Genomic DNA, 17,394 nt, shown 5'->3' with positions numbered 1-17,394 from the left:
GTCAGACAATTGTCCTTGCCCACTCCGGTCAACTGGCATGCATATCATTCCCCTTTACTCGTTCCCTTTCCCCCAGATTTTGGTCCATTTGTGAGGGCAGCCTCTACTCTGATAAAATGCCCTCTCTGCAAGCATGCACCAGTCCATATCTGTCCTCCATTCACTCAGCACCGGGGCAGACACATCCCTCCACAGCTTAGCAATATTGCACTTGACAACCATGAACCCCAATGTAATCTGAAGGCGTTCTTTACTGGTTAGATCCGACTCTTATTTTCAGGAGACACCACTTTGGTGATTTAGTCGCCTTTATATTATACAGCTCTCTCATACAGGTCAGCACCGACTCCCACTATTCTTGAAGTACCGAACACCCTCATATCATGAGGAAGAAGGTGCAACCTTGTTCGCACCTCCTAGGGCATAACAGAGCCAAATCTCCCCATCTTTCACAGCGTTTTACAAGCAAAGTAGGCTCTGTGCAAAATGTTTAGCTGTAACAGCCTAAAGTGCTCCTGCCATGAACCCAGTGATGGACCACCATAAGCTGAGCCGCCCAGCAGTATCGTTGGAGGACTGGGAAGTGCTATCCCTCCATCGTACCAGCTCCTGATCAACTTGGGGAGTGAGACCCTAGAAGCGCCTCCAGCAGAAACCGCACTGTCGCGTCCACTGACTGATAGTACTTTAGAGGCACCACATATGGAATACTTTGGGGCACATAAAGTAATCTGAGCAAGGCCATCATGTTAAAAAGTAATGCTCTTCCCAGGGGGGACAGCGGCAGAGACCGCCAGTGCTGTACATCACTCTGAAGACGCATCAATGGAGGTTCTAAATTTCGTACATAAAAAAGGCTTAGGATCCTTGGTGATATAGAATCTGAGATATTGGAACCTCTCTGTTTCTATCTATATCGCACAGTCCCTGAGGAGTTGTGGCGGATCACCAGTAAGCAAGTAAATCACTGACTTCTCCCAATTGATGGTGTACCCTGAATACTTGCAGAACAGATCAAAAATATGTAGTATTCTATGAAGTGTTGTGCTGGGGCTCGCAATATGCAGTAGGATATCGTCGGCGAAGAGGGAGATCCTATCCTGCCACTCCGTGGACCAGCACAACTCTCATATCAAAGGGTCACCTCGTATTCACACTGCCAATGGTTGCAGCACCAGCGCACAAAGAAGCAGGGAGAGGGAAAAACCCTGCCTCGTCCCTCGGTGTAACGGAAAGACCCTCAACATGCCACCATTTACCGACACTTGAGCCAGCGGATCAGAATACTGGAGTTTAATCCAAGCTTAAAAATCACTGTCCGAAGCCCTGTTTTTCCAACACTGCATGCAAGAAGGGTACATTCAACCGTGTTGAATGCCAACTGCACATCCAGGGACATCACTGCTGCATCTTCACGGTTGTCAGCCGCTTGCCCAGGCCGCATATAGTCTCCTAATGTTGAGCACTGTGTTACGCCCTGGCACAAAGCTGGACTAGTCAGGGTGAACCAATGACTGTATATCTTGGGTTAGGCAGGTAGCGAGCAGGTTTACCAATAATTTTATTTCTGCATTTAAAAGGAAGATTAGCACTTGTCTGGAGGTTGGCCCTCCTTGTGCATCACCACTTTATTGGCTATTCTTTGGTCTCTTGGAAGTACTCCTACCTCACAGCTCTCGCGAAACATATGCAGGAGGAGGGTGCTAGTTTTGTTGCTGTGATCTTGTACAGCTCAATAGGTAGACCATTCAGGCCTTCTGCCTTCCCAGGAACTTAGAGCCAGGATGGCCTGATCAAACACGGCCTTTGTCAGCTCCTGTTCCAGGAGATCTCTGCCCTCGGGCCAGAGGCCGGGCACCTGGAGAGTTGCCAGCAGCTCAATTGAGGCAGTGGAAGCAAGAGACACGTGTAATAGTCAGAGACTGCATACAATATGCTTTTTCCCTCTTGGACTCTGAAACCACCCCTCCCTTTAACCTGATACAGTCATCTTGATGCTGTTGTCCGCTTACCTAACCATGCAAGAAGTTTGCCTGCTCTATCCCCTACCTCGTAGAGGTTATGCTGTGTAGCACAGTATCTGGCCCTCACCGCATCTTCGGACACCTCTTTAAACTTACACCGCTTGAGTGCCAGGCCTGGTCTTACTGACTCACAATCCTCTGAGATCAAGAGAGTCTCCATGTCCTGGAGTTCTTGTTCTATTGCATCGAACATTGACCTTTTCTCTTTTTCATGTCCAGCTACTAGAGAAATGCCCTGTCCTCTAATTACTGCTGAAATTCCTTCAAGAGTGTACAGGCCGAGTCCACCGTCCCTTCATTTTCTAGGATATTGTGGTATGTAGCATCTTGGAACTTTTTTCGGATATTGAGCACTTTAAGATACCAGGGGTTAATCCCTCCCAAACTCACCTGGGTGGGCTGAGTTCATCTCGAGACACACAGACAGACACACAGACAGACACACACCCCCCCAGGCCAGATGATGAGCATCGCAAAACCAGGGAAGTTGATGGGCCAAAATGAGAATGTAGTCGATACATGATAGACTGCTGTGTGCCCCTGAATGAAAGGTGCACTTATGTGCCATGTGGATGAGTGCACTCCAGGTGTCTCGTAGACCCACTGCTGATACAAAGATCCCCACTGTAGTTACCAAATGTTCCTGCTGGTGTGAGGGCTATTGGTCAATCATGGGTGAGAGGGCCACCTTGCAGTCTCTACTATCACCCTACCCTCAGGGAGTGCCAGGAGTAGGTCTCCCACCTCCGGTAGTACTGGAGACTGTAGTCTCGGAGGAATATAAAGCGAAATTAAGTTGAAGAGCTGAAACTTCCCAATGCCCCGTGACCGCAATAATGCATCCCTGGATGTCATGTGTGACCTTCTGGATCATAAAGGGGAAAGAAGAGCGCATGTGAATGCCTACTCCCCTGATGTCTTTAGTGTATCCTGTGTGTGCCAACACTTTGTGCCCCCACCTGTTCAGCACCCCATATTTCATACCCTGAAGTTGTCTCTCCTGCAACAGGGCCACTTTTGGTGAGTGTCTTTTCAAATATTGCAGGACCACCCCTCTTTTTATTTTGTCACCAAAGCCATTCTCATTCCAGGAAAGTATCTTTAACATTCTGTTCAGACTTAAAGATGTCACCCTCACTAGGTGTTGGAATTTGTCTAATGGTAAGGTGACTTCTCATCTCCCTCTAGGAAATCAGGAGGATCAGAAGCACCCTCAATGTTATCACTGACCCTGTAGCACCATGTGCTATCTGAGACGGGATGCTCGGGAAACGCCATGTCAGACCATATGTCTATTAGGTAGTGTCTAGTAGTAACAAACACAAACAACTCATAAAAACTCCAGTTATATTCCTCCATCCCTACCTAACTGCACAACGGACTTCAAATTGCCCATCTCCCACCTCCAATTATTCAGAGCGCCTTTGATCCCTTTCTTGTGTTTTAACATGTGGGAAGCTTGTACCTGAACCACCTGCCTACTACCGACCCCTCAAACCAATTAGTTGAATTCATTGGCACATCTGTGCTCTTGTAGGCAAACATATACCTGCAACAGTCTCTCCGGGGCACCCCTTCTGGGTACAATCTTGTGAAGCCATGTACACCCAGTCTCCCTGGGGATCTCCCCAGAAACAGCTTATTGCACCATGTGTCCATCGCCTCGGGACAATTGCCTGTGCCAACCTAGTTAAGGTATCTGCTCAGGATGTTGCGGATGTCTAATAATATTGTCCACCTCTATGTTCTACCACAGTGTCTCAGCAAGGCCCCTTGGTCTGCAGACCGGCCCTCTCTTTATTTCTAATCCCCCTAGATTTTTTGTCTGTACACCATCCATCCAGCCAAATCCATACTTCTTCAGGCGTGTCAAAGAGCCAGGTTTTGTCCTCAGCCACCACTCATAGTCTAGCTGGAAACAGTATTGCATATTTCAGTTCTCTAGCTCTCAAGACCTTTTTAACTTCCAGGAAAGAACACCTTATCTTCTGAACACATACAGTAAAGTCCGGAAAGGAAGTGATGGTGCTATTCTCCCATTTAACCGGAGGGGCACTGTGCGCCGACTTCAAAATAACATCTCTATCTCTGTAATTGAAAATACGGACTATGATGGGCACCCGGTCTTGGTGACGCCCCTGGGACTTGATGGGCCTGCTCCACAGAGAAATATTTTGAGAGGCCCCGGGGCTGTAAGTGCTGGAGTATTAGGTCTTCAAAGATCAGGCCCACTGCTGGACCCTCTGCTCTCTAGGACTTCAAAAATGTGGACATTATTATGTCTAGATCGTCCTTCAGAGTCCTCTACTCTTGTTTCCAACACCCTCGCTGTTTCTTTCAGATCTCCCACCTGGTCTTGTAGTGCCCTTGTTTCCGTCTGGAGTGCTGCAATGGAGTCTTCAGCCTCTTTAACCAGAGTTAAAGAGATTTCACAGATCAGCATACATTAACGTCACCTCCGCTGTTACAGAGTCTATCTTGCCTTCCAAGGACATCTTGAGCCCTGATTTGTCGCCATGATGTCTTGCAAAGTTGGGGACTCTTCATCTGTTGGGGCCAGCTTTGACGATCCTCTACAGCTGCGGCATGGGGCTTTGGCCTGGACTGGGCATACTTCTCGATTTTCATCTGGAGGGCTGAGCCCGGCTCTTCATCGCCATGTGGTCTTCCCTGCTATGATCTGGCTTGCTGCAAGCAGCACAACTTAGGCTGTGTAGAGGGGGTCTTCGCCACTGCCAACCAAAGGGGTACAGTTCCCCTTGTGGCCTGTCAGGTCTCTTCCCCTCATTCCCACTCACTGCAGGTGTCCAGCTGGTCACTAACTTTCAGGTGCCTTAGTTGCAAAGTGTGTTCTCTGTGGCACCAGCCGGAGTCCGCGGTGAACACGCAGTTTATCAACCTCTTTGTTTTTGGCCAAGGGTCCCACACTACTGGGCCTTCCCCTTTGAAGGAAACAAGGTTGACTGCAAATATGTAAGGAATAAAAATCAGTCTGACACTACTGTGAAAAAAGCCAGGCTGTCAAAGCTTTCCAAAAAAGCAACAATTGGTTCAAAGTTTGCAACTGAAGCGGAAAGAATACCAGAATTCAGGTGATGCAGGCGAAAAGGCACGCCAGCCTAGTCTGAAAAGATAAAACCTCTAGAACACAAAAATATGGGAATCCAATGACATTAGCTGGCATGAAGGGAGATATTGTCGAAACTTATGCTTTAGGAACTTCGTGGCAAAATAATGAAAACCACAAACAACTATATGAAGGGACTTAAAGGGGATTCTCTTGGAAATACAAATCAATGGAAGGTATTTAGAGCACAGGGGGCATTAGGATCACAAGGCCATTATAGGGCAAGTCTAGCAGTAGCACTTTGAATGCGTTGCAATAGATTCAAGAACCAAGAGCAAGGAGTTGCAATGATCAAGCAAGCTGAGAATTGTCACCAACACCACAAAAGGACGAGTTTCAGGAGGAAGTGATTGATGAGTTTTACCTAACAGTATCATCTAGTGAACAGACATGGAGAACAAATGATTGGCCTTCTTGTTTTAAGAGAGGTGGGAGTTCAGGATTACAGAATGTGGCAACTAGAGTGGGAGAAGGGTTCAATTGCACTAGCGGAAAAAAAAAGCGGAGAGTATTGCAGGGGCATTCCGATCAGCTATAAACAAGACTTCTGTCTTGTCTGAGTTGAATTTTACTCTAATCTCTGAGGGCCACTGTGTTCTTCAAAGTAGAGCAAAATGAGAATGCCATAGCCAGACCATTCAGCATCCCCCAAATATCCATCAGCTCTAAAACTTCCATGCCATGCAGCAAGGACCTAACAGCCAAACTCACAGGGCAGGGGGAATATTGGAATACGTCAAGTGAAGGATTTAGAACTACGTTAAAGTCCTGTTCTTGCTTTATGCAGTCTCCAAATGCCTAGGATGTAGTTTATAAGTATCAGAGTGCCAACATCCAGTCTACAGAGGTTGGTAAGTGTCAGGGACGTGTATTCCTTTCAGCGGAGTATTGCAAACCCTTCCACCCCCCTTCTGTTTAAGGTACTGCATGAGGCAAGGAATTTACTATTTCCTGACTTGGAGACAAAGTGAGGCTGGCAAGTAGTTTCTTACAGTAATGCTATGTCTACCATATATCTGTTAAGGTATCTAGCCTAATGTAGGTTATTGAGGTCTCTAACAATTCAGGAAAAAAACCAAAAGATTTAGGGCTTAATTTAGAGTTTGGAAGAGGGGATACTCAGTTATAGCACAATGGATAGCCTGTGCACTGCATTACAAGCGCCAAAGGCTTAATGCACTGGTAATACAGTGGGCAGCTCATCTGACACATTTGTGTTTAGTTTTCTAGTCTGTCATCTCTAAATAAGGGTTTCGAGTGGTTATTCATTACAGGCAGTATGGTATGGTATGCCGAGTTATAAAGCACACTAATCACTCATGAGTGTATCCAGGCACTTACCATGTATTTGGTGTGCAATTAGCAGTTCTGTCTTCATTTTCATTAGTGGGAACTCCACATATGCACGGAGAACATGTCATTGCAAACAACAATTAACCACCATCCTTGCCCCCTGCCTGCACTGATCCAGCATCCAATAAATAATCTCAAACTACAGAACAAACTTAAAACTGATCTCCCAATGCTTGCAATACACATAATTAGGTGAGGAGTGGAACCCAGCCACCCCCACTGCCTATATTTAGGCTATCGCTGTAAGTAACTCTCTCCTACTATTAAAAGGTCCATAAATACCAAAATATTGTCTGATCCCACAAGAACTCTTTATGGATGATCACATATAGGCTTGAAAGTTATCAGATGAAAACAATAGACTTCAATAGGCATTCTTGAAATCAATCACTCAACATCAGCAGCGTCTACGGGTCTCGAGATGGGATTTTGGCCATCCCTGTCCGCTGTCTGCCCTGTCTTTCGTTCCCTTTCCCATACGCTGCACCCATAACCTGTACGTCTCTTGGTGTGGGGTGAGGGGGGATAAAAACAAAGAATGTATCATTTCAGGGTACATGCAATAGAGATGAAAATGACATGCCACGCGGGACCTCATATGAGTTTGGTTTCTTCTTGACATTAGTAAATGCACTCTTGGCCTTGTGCACAGCATTGGTGAAATCGGTGTAGAGGCTGGTTTTGCCCTGGTGTTGTATCTTATCCTCATCTCTGGCAAAGTGTAATATAGCGACACGCGTCGGAATTAAGACGCCTTGCTAATATGGGCATTTTAAATGCTCCTGGTGGCAATCTGGGCCTAAGGATGAATGTGTTATTTCTATGCCAAACATGGTAGAGAAGTTATCTCTCTCACCCAGGTCAAACATATGCACTCTAGATATTTTTCAAGTGTTCTCAATAAGGATTTAGACCACTTGAAACATAAATAGAGTGCTTCTAGGTCTTCATTTACTGATCAGATAATCTCCAACATTTTTTCTATCTTTAGAAGGTTTTCAGTAGCTGTCTGCTTCCTAAGCTCAATATCAGATTCAGCACTCCAACATCTAGTCAAGTTGCATTATCAGCTACTCATTCTTCCAGGCTAATGATTGTGAGATACCTTTCATCTCCAATAGTAGGGAACAGGCCTTTTTTAGTATCCGTATCAAGTTACCGTCCTATCTCCCTGTTGCTCTCAATTGGCAAGCTTTTGGAATCTCATGTCAACGGATAACGTTCTTTATATCTAGAAACACATATTTTACTCGATTCCTCCCAATTCGTTTTTCGTCTGGCTCATATCACAAAAAACACTCTTGTAGCAGTAGTCGACTCGCTTAGCCTTTCTTTGGATGCAGGCACACCAGCGATGCTGGTTCTCATTGACCTGTAAGCTGTACTCAATACTGTATCTCATTCTATCTTGATCCAACGCCTGTTCCAGATGGGTATACATGGTACAGTAATTAATTGGCTAATAGACTTTCTTAAGGATAGGACCCAAAAAATTATGCCTAGTCCTTTTCAATCCAAGACTCCGGCATTAGGAGGGGAAGTGCCTCGTGTATCGGCTCTGAGCCCCCACACTTTTTAATATCCATGTCTCTCTCCTGGCTCAGTTAATCAATCTCTATGGCTTTGAAATATTTTTGTATGCAGATGATACTCAACTGGTCATCGCCCTCGGACCAGAGTTAGTGAATGTTAAAACTCATTTCAATACTTGCATGAGAAATATTGCCACCTGGATGTCACAAAATTGCCTTCAATTGAAAGGGCTGAAGACTGAGATTATACTGTTTGGAAAGGCGCAGTCCCTCTGGACAATGGACTGGTGGCCTTCAGAGCTTGGCACGGCTGTCCTACCAAAAAACACAGCAAGAAATTTAGATAGATAACGAACTATCGATGAAGGAGCAAGTTATAGCCAATTGTGGCTAGTGTTTTGGGGCAATGAGCCTCCTTAGGAAACTATTTCAATGGCTACCGGTATCCTACCAGAAGACCCTAGTGGAGGCACTTATAATCAGCCTGTAAACTTTGGAAATGCGTTACTCACAGCATCCAATGAATCCTTTCTATCAAAACTACAGGTGGTGCAAAATACAGCTGCCGATTGGTAAGTTAATTGCCACTGGGCACCCAGTCTGTTCCTCTGCTCAAGACCATTCATTGGTTACCTGTAAGGAAAAGGGCAATCTTTAAACTACTTTTTCTGACTTTCAAAGCGAGGTCAGGTACAGACAGGATCAAGATATCTACAGGATAAACTATTCCCCTATCTTCCTTAAAGAAACATCAGATCAAGTAACCAGCTCCTTAAATACGGTGGTAGTTCCCCTTCCACATTAGGGCATGTCCCGGTTTTTCAAGTTTTAAAAGAAATTTGAAGACCTGACTATTTTAATGGCTCATGGGTAACCACTCTGCTATCCAAGCACAGTTACCCTTACGAGGATGAGTCATTGCGCTATAATAAGTTATTATAATATAAACATTTTCCAAGCTCCATTTCCCTCCGTGAGGGGGGCAAGCAATCTAGCGGTCGCCATCACTTCCTGCAACAGCTTTATTTGATTTACAGCTTGTTTTGCGTTTTGTTTTTCAACTATATTCCCCTCCCCCATAACTGTATTGGTTCATATCTTCTGACATGGCCCAACTGCAGCAAATACATAACCCAGCGACATGCGCAGAGGTTACGGTATGGAAGGTCTACTCCTCCATTACCACGTTATCTAGAATACGCCTGTGAAATTGACAGTTCCTGAGCTAAGTCACGTCTCCTCTGATACCGAACCGAGCCCCCAACGCTCATCCTATTACAGTACAGCTCCTGAGATTTACCAGGGAGGGGCCAACAGCCCCAGTGGTCCGCTCGTGCCTGTGAAGTGGGTATTTAATGTACGGAGACGCACTCGTATACAGGACAAGCAGGGGAGTAGAGCACAAAGTAGGTCTCATACGAGGATGGACCTTTGACGAAGTAAGTACGTGCCTATCTCTGTTACAGCAAGACACTTGGCAATCAAATACGCCCTGGTTGGGATTGTCATTCCTTGTCTTCTCTGGCAGTTATCTTAACAATGCTCGACGTTATGAGCTTTATTTGGTTTACAGCTTTTTTTTATTTTTAAACTATCTTTCCCTCCCCCATGACTTCATTGGTTCATATCTGCCAACATGGCCCAAATGCGGCAAATACATAACATGTACAAAATCACACCAGTCCAAGGTTTGGGCCCAAAACAATCAGTGTCTGCATGACCACCCTCTGCCAACGTGTTACATGAGCCCCCATCTATATGAATAGTTGGGGTTAACTTCTTCATCGGACTGTGCATCCAAGTATGCATCTTGGTGTAAGCCAGTTGGCTCTGGGCAAGTGCAGTGAACCAAATTAACAGAGCAGGCCCTGTCATCCAGATATCCCTAGGATACACATCAACAATCAACAAAGCAGACCACACCTTCAAGGGGGCCACAAGCAGACCCCACAGCGCCAAAATGTTAGAGGAAGGCCTGTTGACCCACATGGTAATTCTCCAAACCCCTCCTTCAGACTAGCCGATAAGTACTTATGGTTCCCTGCTAGTGCGAGGAAGCAGGATGCTACCTGCATCTCCTGCCCACTGCTTCGGGAATCGGCTGACAAAATAGGCACAGCCTGCTACATGGGCCAATTTGCTTTTGCAGTGCTTTTATTCAGAATCATTTACAATGCTTCAGGGCTGCCGTCTAAATCTTCATCATCTGCAATCCACTGGCTGTGCCTTCTTCTGAAAAGCCCAAAAAACATGGTGCACCTGGCTCAGGCTTGCCAATGGCCCCTATTGTGGTCTGACTTTCAAGGTAATGTTCTGCAGCATGACATTCTCCTGCAAGCCTCTCACACTGTCTATCTGCAGTGTGGGGTCTGCTCCCAGTACCTCCCTGACTAGCCTTTTTCCTCAGCTAAAGGAACCTGGTGACATCAGATGTATAAAAGACCGGAGATATATTTAAAAAAATAATTCAGGCTTGGGTGGGATTGGAATGCTGCGTTAAGTGGCCTTCTTGAGTGGGTTCTGGCAGCACCACCGCCCGCTCACTGTGAGATTCTGTTTTCAAATACCTTACAACACTTGAAAACTGACAAGATGCTCCACTCCAACCCAGCATGCACCCGACTCTTGCTTCATGCCTATATCTCAGGCCAAATAGAGAATGGCATAGAGGTGTGGACCTCCTTATAGAAGAAGTTAATGGTGCACTATCACTACTGTAGTCTGGAGAAACAGACCAAATAGCTTCCTCACAGATGAAAAAAATAAATAAAAGATATCTAACTTGACTGGCCCCCACATGTTGGCTATGTTCAAAGCAGCAAATTCAAAGGAGATGCTTTCTAGAGAGACCTACGATGTGCCACCATAATCGTTATTCACAAGAAGAGCAAACTAAGATCACTGTGCATCGAAATTTCCTGTTTCAATTCTGGGTGGTGAGGTGAAAGTGGTTGCCAAGATGTCAGCCAAAAGTCTCCTGCAGTTGTCAGGATTTAATGTCCAGTAGGTCTACTACAACATTGTCTGGGTCTCTGTAGTATTTATGTATATATTTATTCTGGGTAACATGCATCAGATTAAGTAGCTTGGAAGTTAGAACTTCTATTTGTGTATTCTATGTTCTACGTTTTGGTTGTAATTGGAATCTAGAGTCGGATTCAGTTTGGCTCTTGAAGAGATAACTTCTTGTCCTTAGGGTTGGAATAAACATACTTTTATCTACTTCTTCTTCTGAGTGGTTACTTCACTCTCCACCTTTTATCTACAGAAAAGCAGGCAATATTCTTTCAATGGCTGGGAGCACAGCCCTCACCCTCCATCTTGGGCTATGCCAGTCCAGGGGCATACAACATGGATCCCACTGGCCCCTATTACTCAGACTCACTCAGTTGATCACAATATGAGTTACACACATTGCACTGCATACACATTATGATTAGTGTGACACCACATATACATGGAATTTGACCAGGTCAAAACACCAAAACATCAAGCAGGAGACGTTCTCATCCAACAATAAGAAAAGACCCATCGCAGTGGAAAAACACTTAAACCATGAAGCAAAAATGTAATATTTGGAGAATGACACCAATGTATATACTCTTAACCCAGGAACAAAGGTCTATATTTGGTTGCAGTTAATCATGAAGATTTAATGACAGAGAACAATATTATCCATTAATTAATTTTGCATAGTAATTCACCAATTCAAAATAAGCAAAATGTAATAAGAAAATATTCTTACCCTTTCGAACTATTTTCTCCAAGACATTGAAATAGTTCTTTTGTGCTGCTCCGCTCAGTGATGACAGCTGCGACTTTGCAATCAACTGCAAAAGCTAAAGCAGATATGCAGGCCATGATAATATGTATCTTATAGTTTAAATCACTTTCTGCTCCTCTTTTTTTATTATAGTCTACAGCACTACCGGAAATATACTGGTTGATAAACAAAATACAATGTGGGCCTCCGCCCAGCCCCACAGACCGGGTTCTTTGGTGTTTTGCGTCTGAAGTGAATTTAAGGAAATACCTTATCTGTTAAAAAAGAAAATCACAAATTATAAATGTTTTTTTTGTTATCTACAGTGCAAGACATTGTCCAGAGTCACCACACCACTGAACAAAGGGATACAGCAAAAATGTACAACACCGTTAAAGTAAGAGAATTCATTTTTCCATGCCAAAGGAAATTATTTATTGTGCACATTTAGAAAAAGACAGTTATTAATTGCATCAATATGGATGCAACCAGTCCTGAATTACAGAAAATAAAAAGGTACATTACTATTGGAGTTAATGATAAGGACACATTAAAAAGAATAACATTCCAATATACATGAATACACAAATAGTTTGGTACAGTCTAATATTTCGAAAAACATCGACATCCCACAAGAGAGAAATGAAGCACCCTTAATACTCCTTCAAAGGGATGACACAGATAGTTTTACACCTAACAGCTTAACAAAGTTTCTAGTCTAGCACCAACCCAGTTGATTTGCTTCATAAGGCAATACCCCAGGAAGATTTACAAGAGAGGATGTGGCTTTTCAGAAAGATGGAATCAACACTTTTCTCCTTAATTAAGGCAGACTCTGAGAAGTCTTTGATGCATGCAAGTTGGTTTATTCTACCCAGTGATGCAGCCTGCAAATACCTGAGCTGCAGATCTGACTTTATAACTGACCCATATTTTGTAGTAAGATAATTGCATATGGCTGAATCAAACAAAGAGGCTCGACACTACAGGGTCAAAAGTGAACTAAATACCTCTGAGGCACCAAGTCTATGTAGGAGTTTGGTGTAAGCTGACCTGTTTGACTTCTTCTGCCTGCCTTCAAATGTACCTCAAATGAGAATCAGAATGCCTATATTTTGAAGTTGCTCTTTGAAACCACAAACCTCAGCATGTCAGTCTGTAGTTATTCCTATATTATATTTAGCTTACATGTATTTAGAGTTCCTTGAAAGACCACTGCTTTGGCAAGGGTAAGTACTAACAAGTTCACATCAGAAATATGTTGCAAGAGAAGACCTGGATATGCCCATAATTTATCAAAAAAAGGCTAGGCTAATCTATGGGCCCTTGAGGAAAGGCCAAGCTCCAATCTAACTAATGATTGTAAGGTGGATTGTCTAACACCTAACAGTTTACCCAGACTATTGGACATATTGTCATCTAGCTCTGTGTTCTTTTGTTCTAACTGGTCAGTTAACTTTTTGCCTCATGTACTAACAGTCACCATTCAAAGGGGATTGCAAAAGTATACAGTTCCTGTACTACAAGTTTAAATTTATTTTGTTGAAACAGTCCACAGATCAGGGCCTACCCTCTGAAGCAAACTTTAAGGGTATCCCACAAAACCCCCACCAACGTAAAATACTGATTTTTTTGTAGGAAATCCTAAATTCACTTCTTTGTGTGATCCATAAAAGTATTATCAAGAAGAAGCTTCCTATCAAAGGTAAAAGCTCTTGGTGGTTATACAAAAGCCCAATGCGGGAATGTCTAAAACTACTGGTGCTGGGTCAGAGGTAATTCTTGGGAATATTCCTATCTTAGCTCCAGTGCATAATAAAGGAGACACAAAAAAATAATCAAGATGTACTAGCTTCTGATGGGGGTGGGAGTAAAACGTGAACCCGGAATTGGGCATACAGAGAGAATCCCAAACATCAACCAAGTTGTGATCCATCAATAAGTGATATAATGCCTTAACCCCTTGTCTGCTGATGATGGAACCGCTCCGTCATCAGCTGCGGTGGCGCTGTGCTGATGACGGAGCGGTTCCGTCATGGCCCGCTCGCTGCTCATGCGCAGCGCGAATTCCGCGCCTGCGCTGAGCGTTCTATTGAGCGGGGCGGGCCGTGACGGAACCGCTCTGTCATAAGCACAGCGCCACCGACGCTGGTGACGGAGCGGTTCCGTCACCAGCATGCGGCCGCCCCGCCCCCTTAGCACTGCGGCGTAATAGCCGCCGCAGTGAAGGGGTTAAAGACCATGGGCTTCCTTCCTTTATAGTCTTGAATACCAAGCTGAATTAATCCAATTATTATTAAAATTCCCACACAATACCAGAGGAGTAGGCCAAAGTGCAAGTCCTAGATTTAGTTTTTCCAGAATGATGGCTTCATCGAGATTGGAACCATAAACAGTACACAGCGTGAACTTTACTTCCCCTAAAATGCATTCCAAAATAGTCCAGCGCCCCAACTTCTCCACTAAGACCCGTTTTGATGTTTGTACAGCAGGTTTAGCGAAAACCGCCACCCCCCAAATCATTGAGGAATTTCTGATAACATTTTTTACTTTTCCCAAGGTACACGTGTTTCTTGTATGAAGACCAAGTCGGGCTGAATCACACGGAGTTCTGTGGCAACCCTTTGTCTCTTGTTATAATTATTTAGACCACAGGAATTTAGAGTACAAATTCGAAGTCCAGATCTAGCCATTAAAGAAATAAGGGAGCAATCACTTGCTCAATTCTCTAAAAAATTATTAAATCTATCAAACTCAATAGCTTAATAATACTGTTTTACCCCGATTTATCCACCCCATCCTTCCCCCGAGTCCCTACCTGCCGAAAGCCCCTCCACCCCAACCCTTCAAAGAGGCTTTAGGACCGATGGACCCTATGATGACAAGCTCCCGCCACCCAGATGTTTACCCCCCGCAACAAACCCCCACCCTATGCGAGTCACAGAACAACAAATAAGACAACAAACAGTCCAATATATTCCATAAACGTTACATGTGTCACCAAATTCCTTTTATGCATATAAACAGGAGTTCTGCATAGGGTGAAATAATACAAGGAAAGAGAAGGAAGTGGCAGGTCCCAGCTAAACATCCTGCAATCCCTCTGATAAAGAAAGGTAAGAGAAAAAAAGGCACATAGTTATAATTCCACAAGCAGAATAACATGACTTTAACCAATCCAGCAGATGTATCAGATGCTTGGGCCAGTTAGAAATATTTTACATAGATTGTAGAACTTTTTTGCTAGTACCTCCGAGGTAAAGAATCGGGTGTGATCTTTATATATAACGTTCAATTTTGCTGGATTTAATAGGAAAGCTTGAGTCCCTTTGGGCTTAAATGGTGCGATAAGCTGACGTGACTGCCATCGCTTTCGACAGTTAAATGACCTTAAGTCCGGTCTAACGAAGAACTCCACCCCTTTCCCAGCCTTTTCCCAGCCCTCTTTGTATCAGGACCTGCCACCAAATATACATCTTCCCGAGCCAAAAAGCTATTGAAAGATATCAAAATTGCTCTAGGTCTATCTGAGGTGTGACCAGATCTAGGGCGGAGGACAAACAGGAAGCGATGTGCTCTCTCTACTTCTCTCGGCCAATCCCACTGTGTCAGCTCAGGGAAAGCCTCTGTGAACAAGTCAATGATGAACTTGCAAGGATCCTGTCCTTCCATCCCGAGGAATTTGCAAAGCTCTGAGATTGTTCTACGGGATCGATTTTCCAGGTCAGCTAGATTCAATTGCGTGTCATAGCCTTTTGTGCTACCAATTCATCTCTGAGACATGAAATTCGAGCTTCCACTTCATTAAACCTGGATGTAAACTCTGTACAGGTCTTAGCTATGCGTCGCACTGAGTTCTGTCATTTTCTACATGAGCTCTGCGCTCTCTGACTCTCTACCCTTGTCTCCTCCCAGTGAGTCATAATAGTTTTATAAATCAGGGCTAGTGAGATATCTTCTGATGAGTTGGCTGGAATTTCTTTATCGGTCCCAGGACTTTGCCCATTATCAGTGCCTATGTCAGTTGAACAAGAATAGTCCCACTGTAAAGCATTGCTACCATTACCACCATGCATCAACTTGGCGCCACCTCTAACATCCAGTCTTTAACGGACTGTCCGAGGGCTACCATCCATGTATCACCAGTGCCCTCCAGATGTACACTACTATGATCATTGCTGCCATTACCCTGCGCACCGGTCATGGCCTGGGCCTTAAATATTGACTCTAGGTCATTGCTTGATGAATTTGAATGATCTGGTAAAGAGTAGAAATAGCCCCCAGATTCTATCTCCTTCAGTGGAGATTTTAAGCTTGAAGTATCCCACTTTGATCCCATGCCAGATTGCACATGTGATTATCAGCCACTGAAGCTTTTAAGGTGTGACTTGTCTCCGGGGGATTGACGTTAGGAGCACTTTCAGGGGTGGGAACACTACATGAACTATCATGCAATCTCCCCCCCACAGCGTCTTTAATCGCTTGAGCCGCCCCAGATAGAAGAAAGGATCCTGTATTAGAGCTGGCAAAGTCACTGAGGGCAGTGTCTTTCTCCCTCCTTCCATGTTTTCTTGTAGTCAGTAGTTTTCCTGCCCCCGTTGCTACAACAGATGGCCAGCCCTGGGGGCAGTGCATTCCTTTCCTTTTATCCTTGCCAGCGGAAAACAGAAGCGGGATAATGCGCTTACCCGTATTCTCCACCTTCTACTCTCCTATTGTAGCTGGGTCATTTTTGGCAGTATTACTGCCACTGGCGGAGCTAGCCGAGATCTTGAGTCCCCCAGCTCCGGCTCCGATGGTATACGCTTGAGGACAAGCCCTCCCTCTCGTGGTCTTGGAAGGCATTGTAAACATATCAGAATCCTCCCCTCTCCGGCTTCCGTAGCCTGTAAGAGCCAAGCAGCAATACCAACGCTGGCTCAGTGAAACACTCCAATAGTGCGAATGTAGGTGGCTCAGCCTTGCTGAAATCACTGCAGCCGCGATGCCCAGCATGCCAAAAGGACCAATATTCAGGGCAGAAATCAGGGTCCGGCTCCTGTAAGTAACTTTTCCCCCAGCTTCCTTCTCCTTCCGATTAAATCATCATTACTTCAGCGTGTGGGCATGAGCACCCGGGAGCAGCCAGCTCACATGTCCGAGCTTGAGGACGCCATCTTGCTTCCTGATCGATCCTATTTGCGCCTCGACATGATTAGTATTTTGAATGGGGCAGCAGTTTTCTCGAAATTGGATCTCTCTAAAGGATATCATCAATTGGAAAGTGATGAGAATTCAAGATACATTACAACTGTTTCAACACATATGGGGTTTTGCTTTACAAAAGACTAAATTTTGGAATATGCTCAGCTCCAGAGATTTTTCAAGATATTATAAAAAAAATTATTAGACCAATAAAAAAATTCTATGAATTTCAGTGAATTCTTGTTTTTGGAAAAACAGAAAGTGAACATGATCAAGCATTAAGAGAAGTTTGTCAAGAGCTTATGAAAGTTGGGTTAACATTGAACCCTGAAAAGTGTGAAATAGGTAAAGCGGAATTAACATTTTATGTTCATATATTCAAGCAAAGGAATGAGACCGGATTACAAAAAA

The 17,394-nt window shown here is 44.3% G+C and overlaps 1 protein-coding gene across 4 annotated transcripts in view; it reads right to left on the bottom strand.

The window, feature by feature from the left end:
• The window catches only part of FBXO25 (F-box protein 25), an 809,765-nt gene that overhangs the window by 422,396 nt on the left and 369,975 nt on the right, over positions 1-17,394 (bottom strand). For all 4 annotated transcript variants that reach the window (XM_086926400.1, XM_086926402.1, XM_086926401.1 and 1 more), the window contains exon 6: positions 11,782-11,875. In XM_086926400.1, coding sequence (XP_086782526.1) covers positions 11,782-11,875 — 94 coding nt within the window. The remainder of the gene's footprint in view (positions 1-11,781; positions 11,876-17,394) is intronic.

The sequence above is a fragment of the Lissotriton vulgaris genome, chromosome 6 (assembly GCF_964263255.1).
Source record: "Lissotriton vulgaris chromosome 6, aLisVul1.2, whole genome shotgun sequence".
In the NCBI taxonomy this organism is placed as follows: domain Eukaryota; kingdom Metazoa; phylum Chordata; class Amphibia; order Caudata; family Salamandridae; genus Lissotriton; species Lissotriton vulgaris.
The sequence above is the reverse complement of the archived record's forward strand: the minus strand, read 5'-3'. Positions and strand labels throughout refer to the sequence as shown.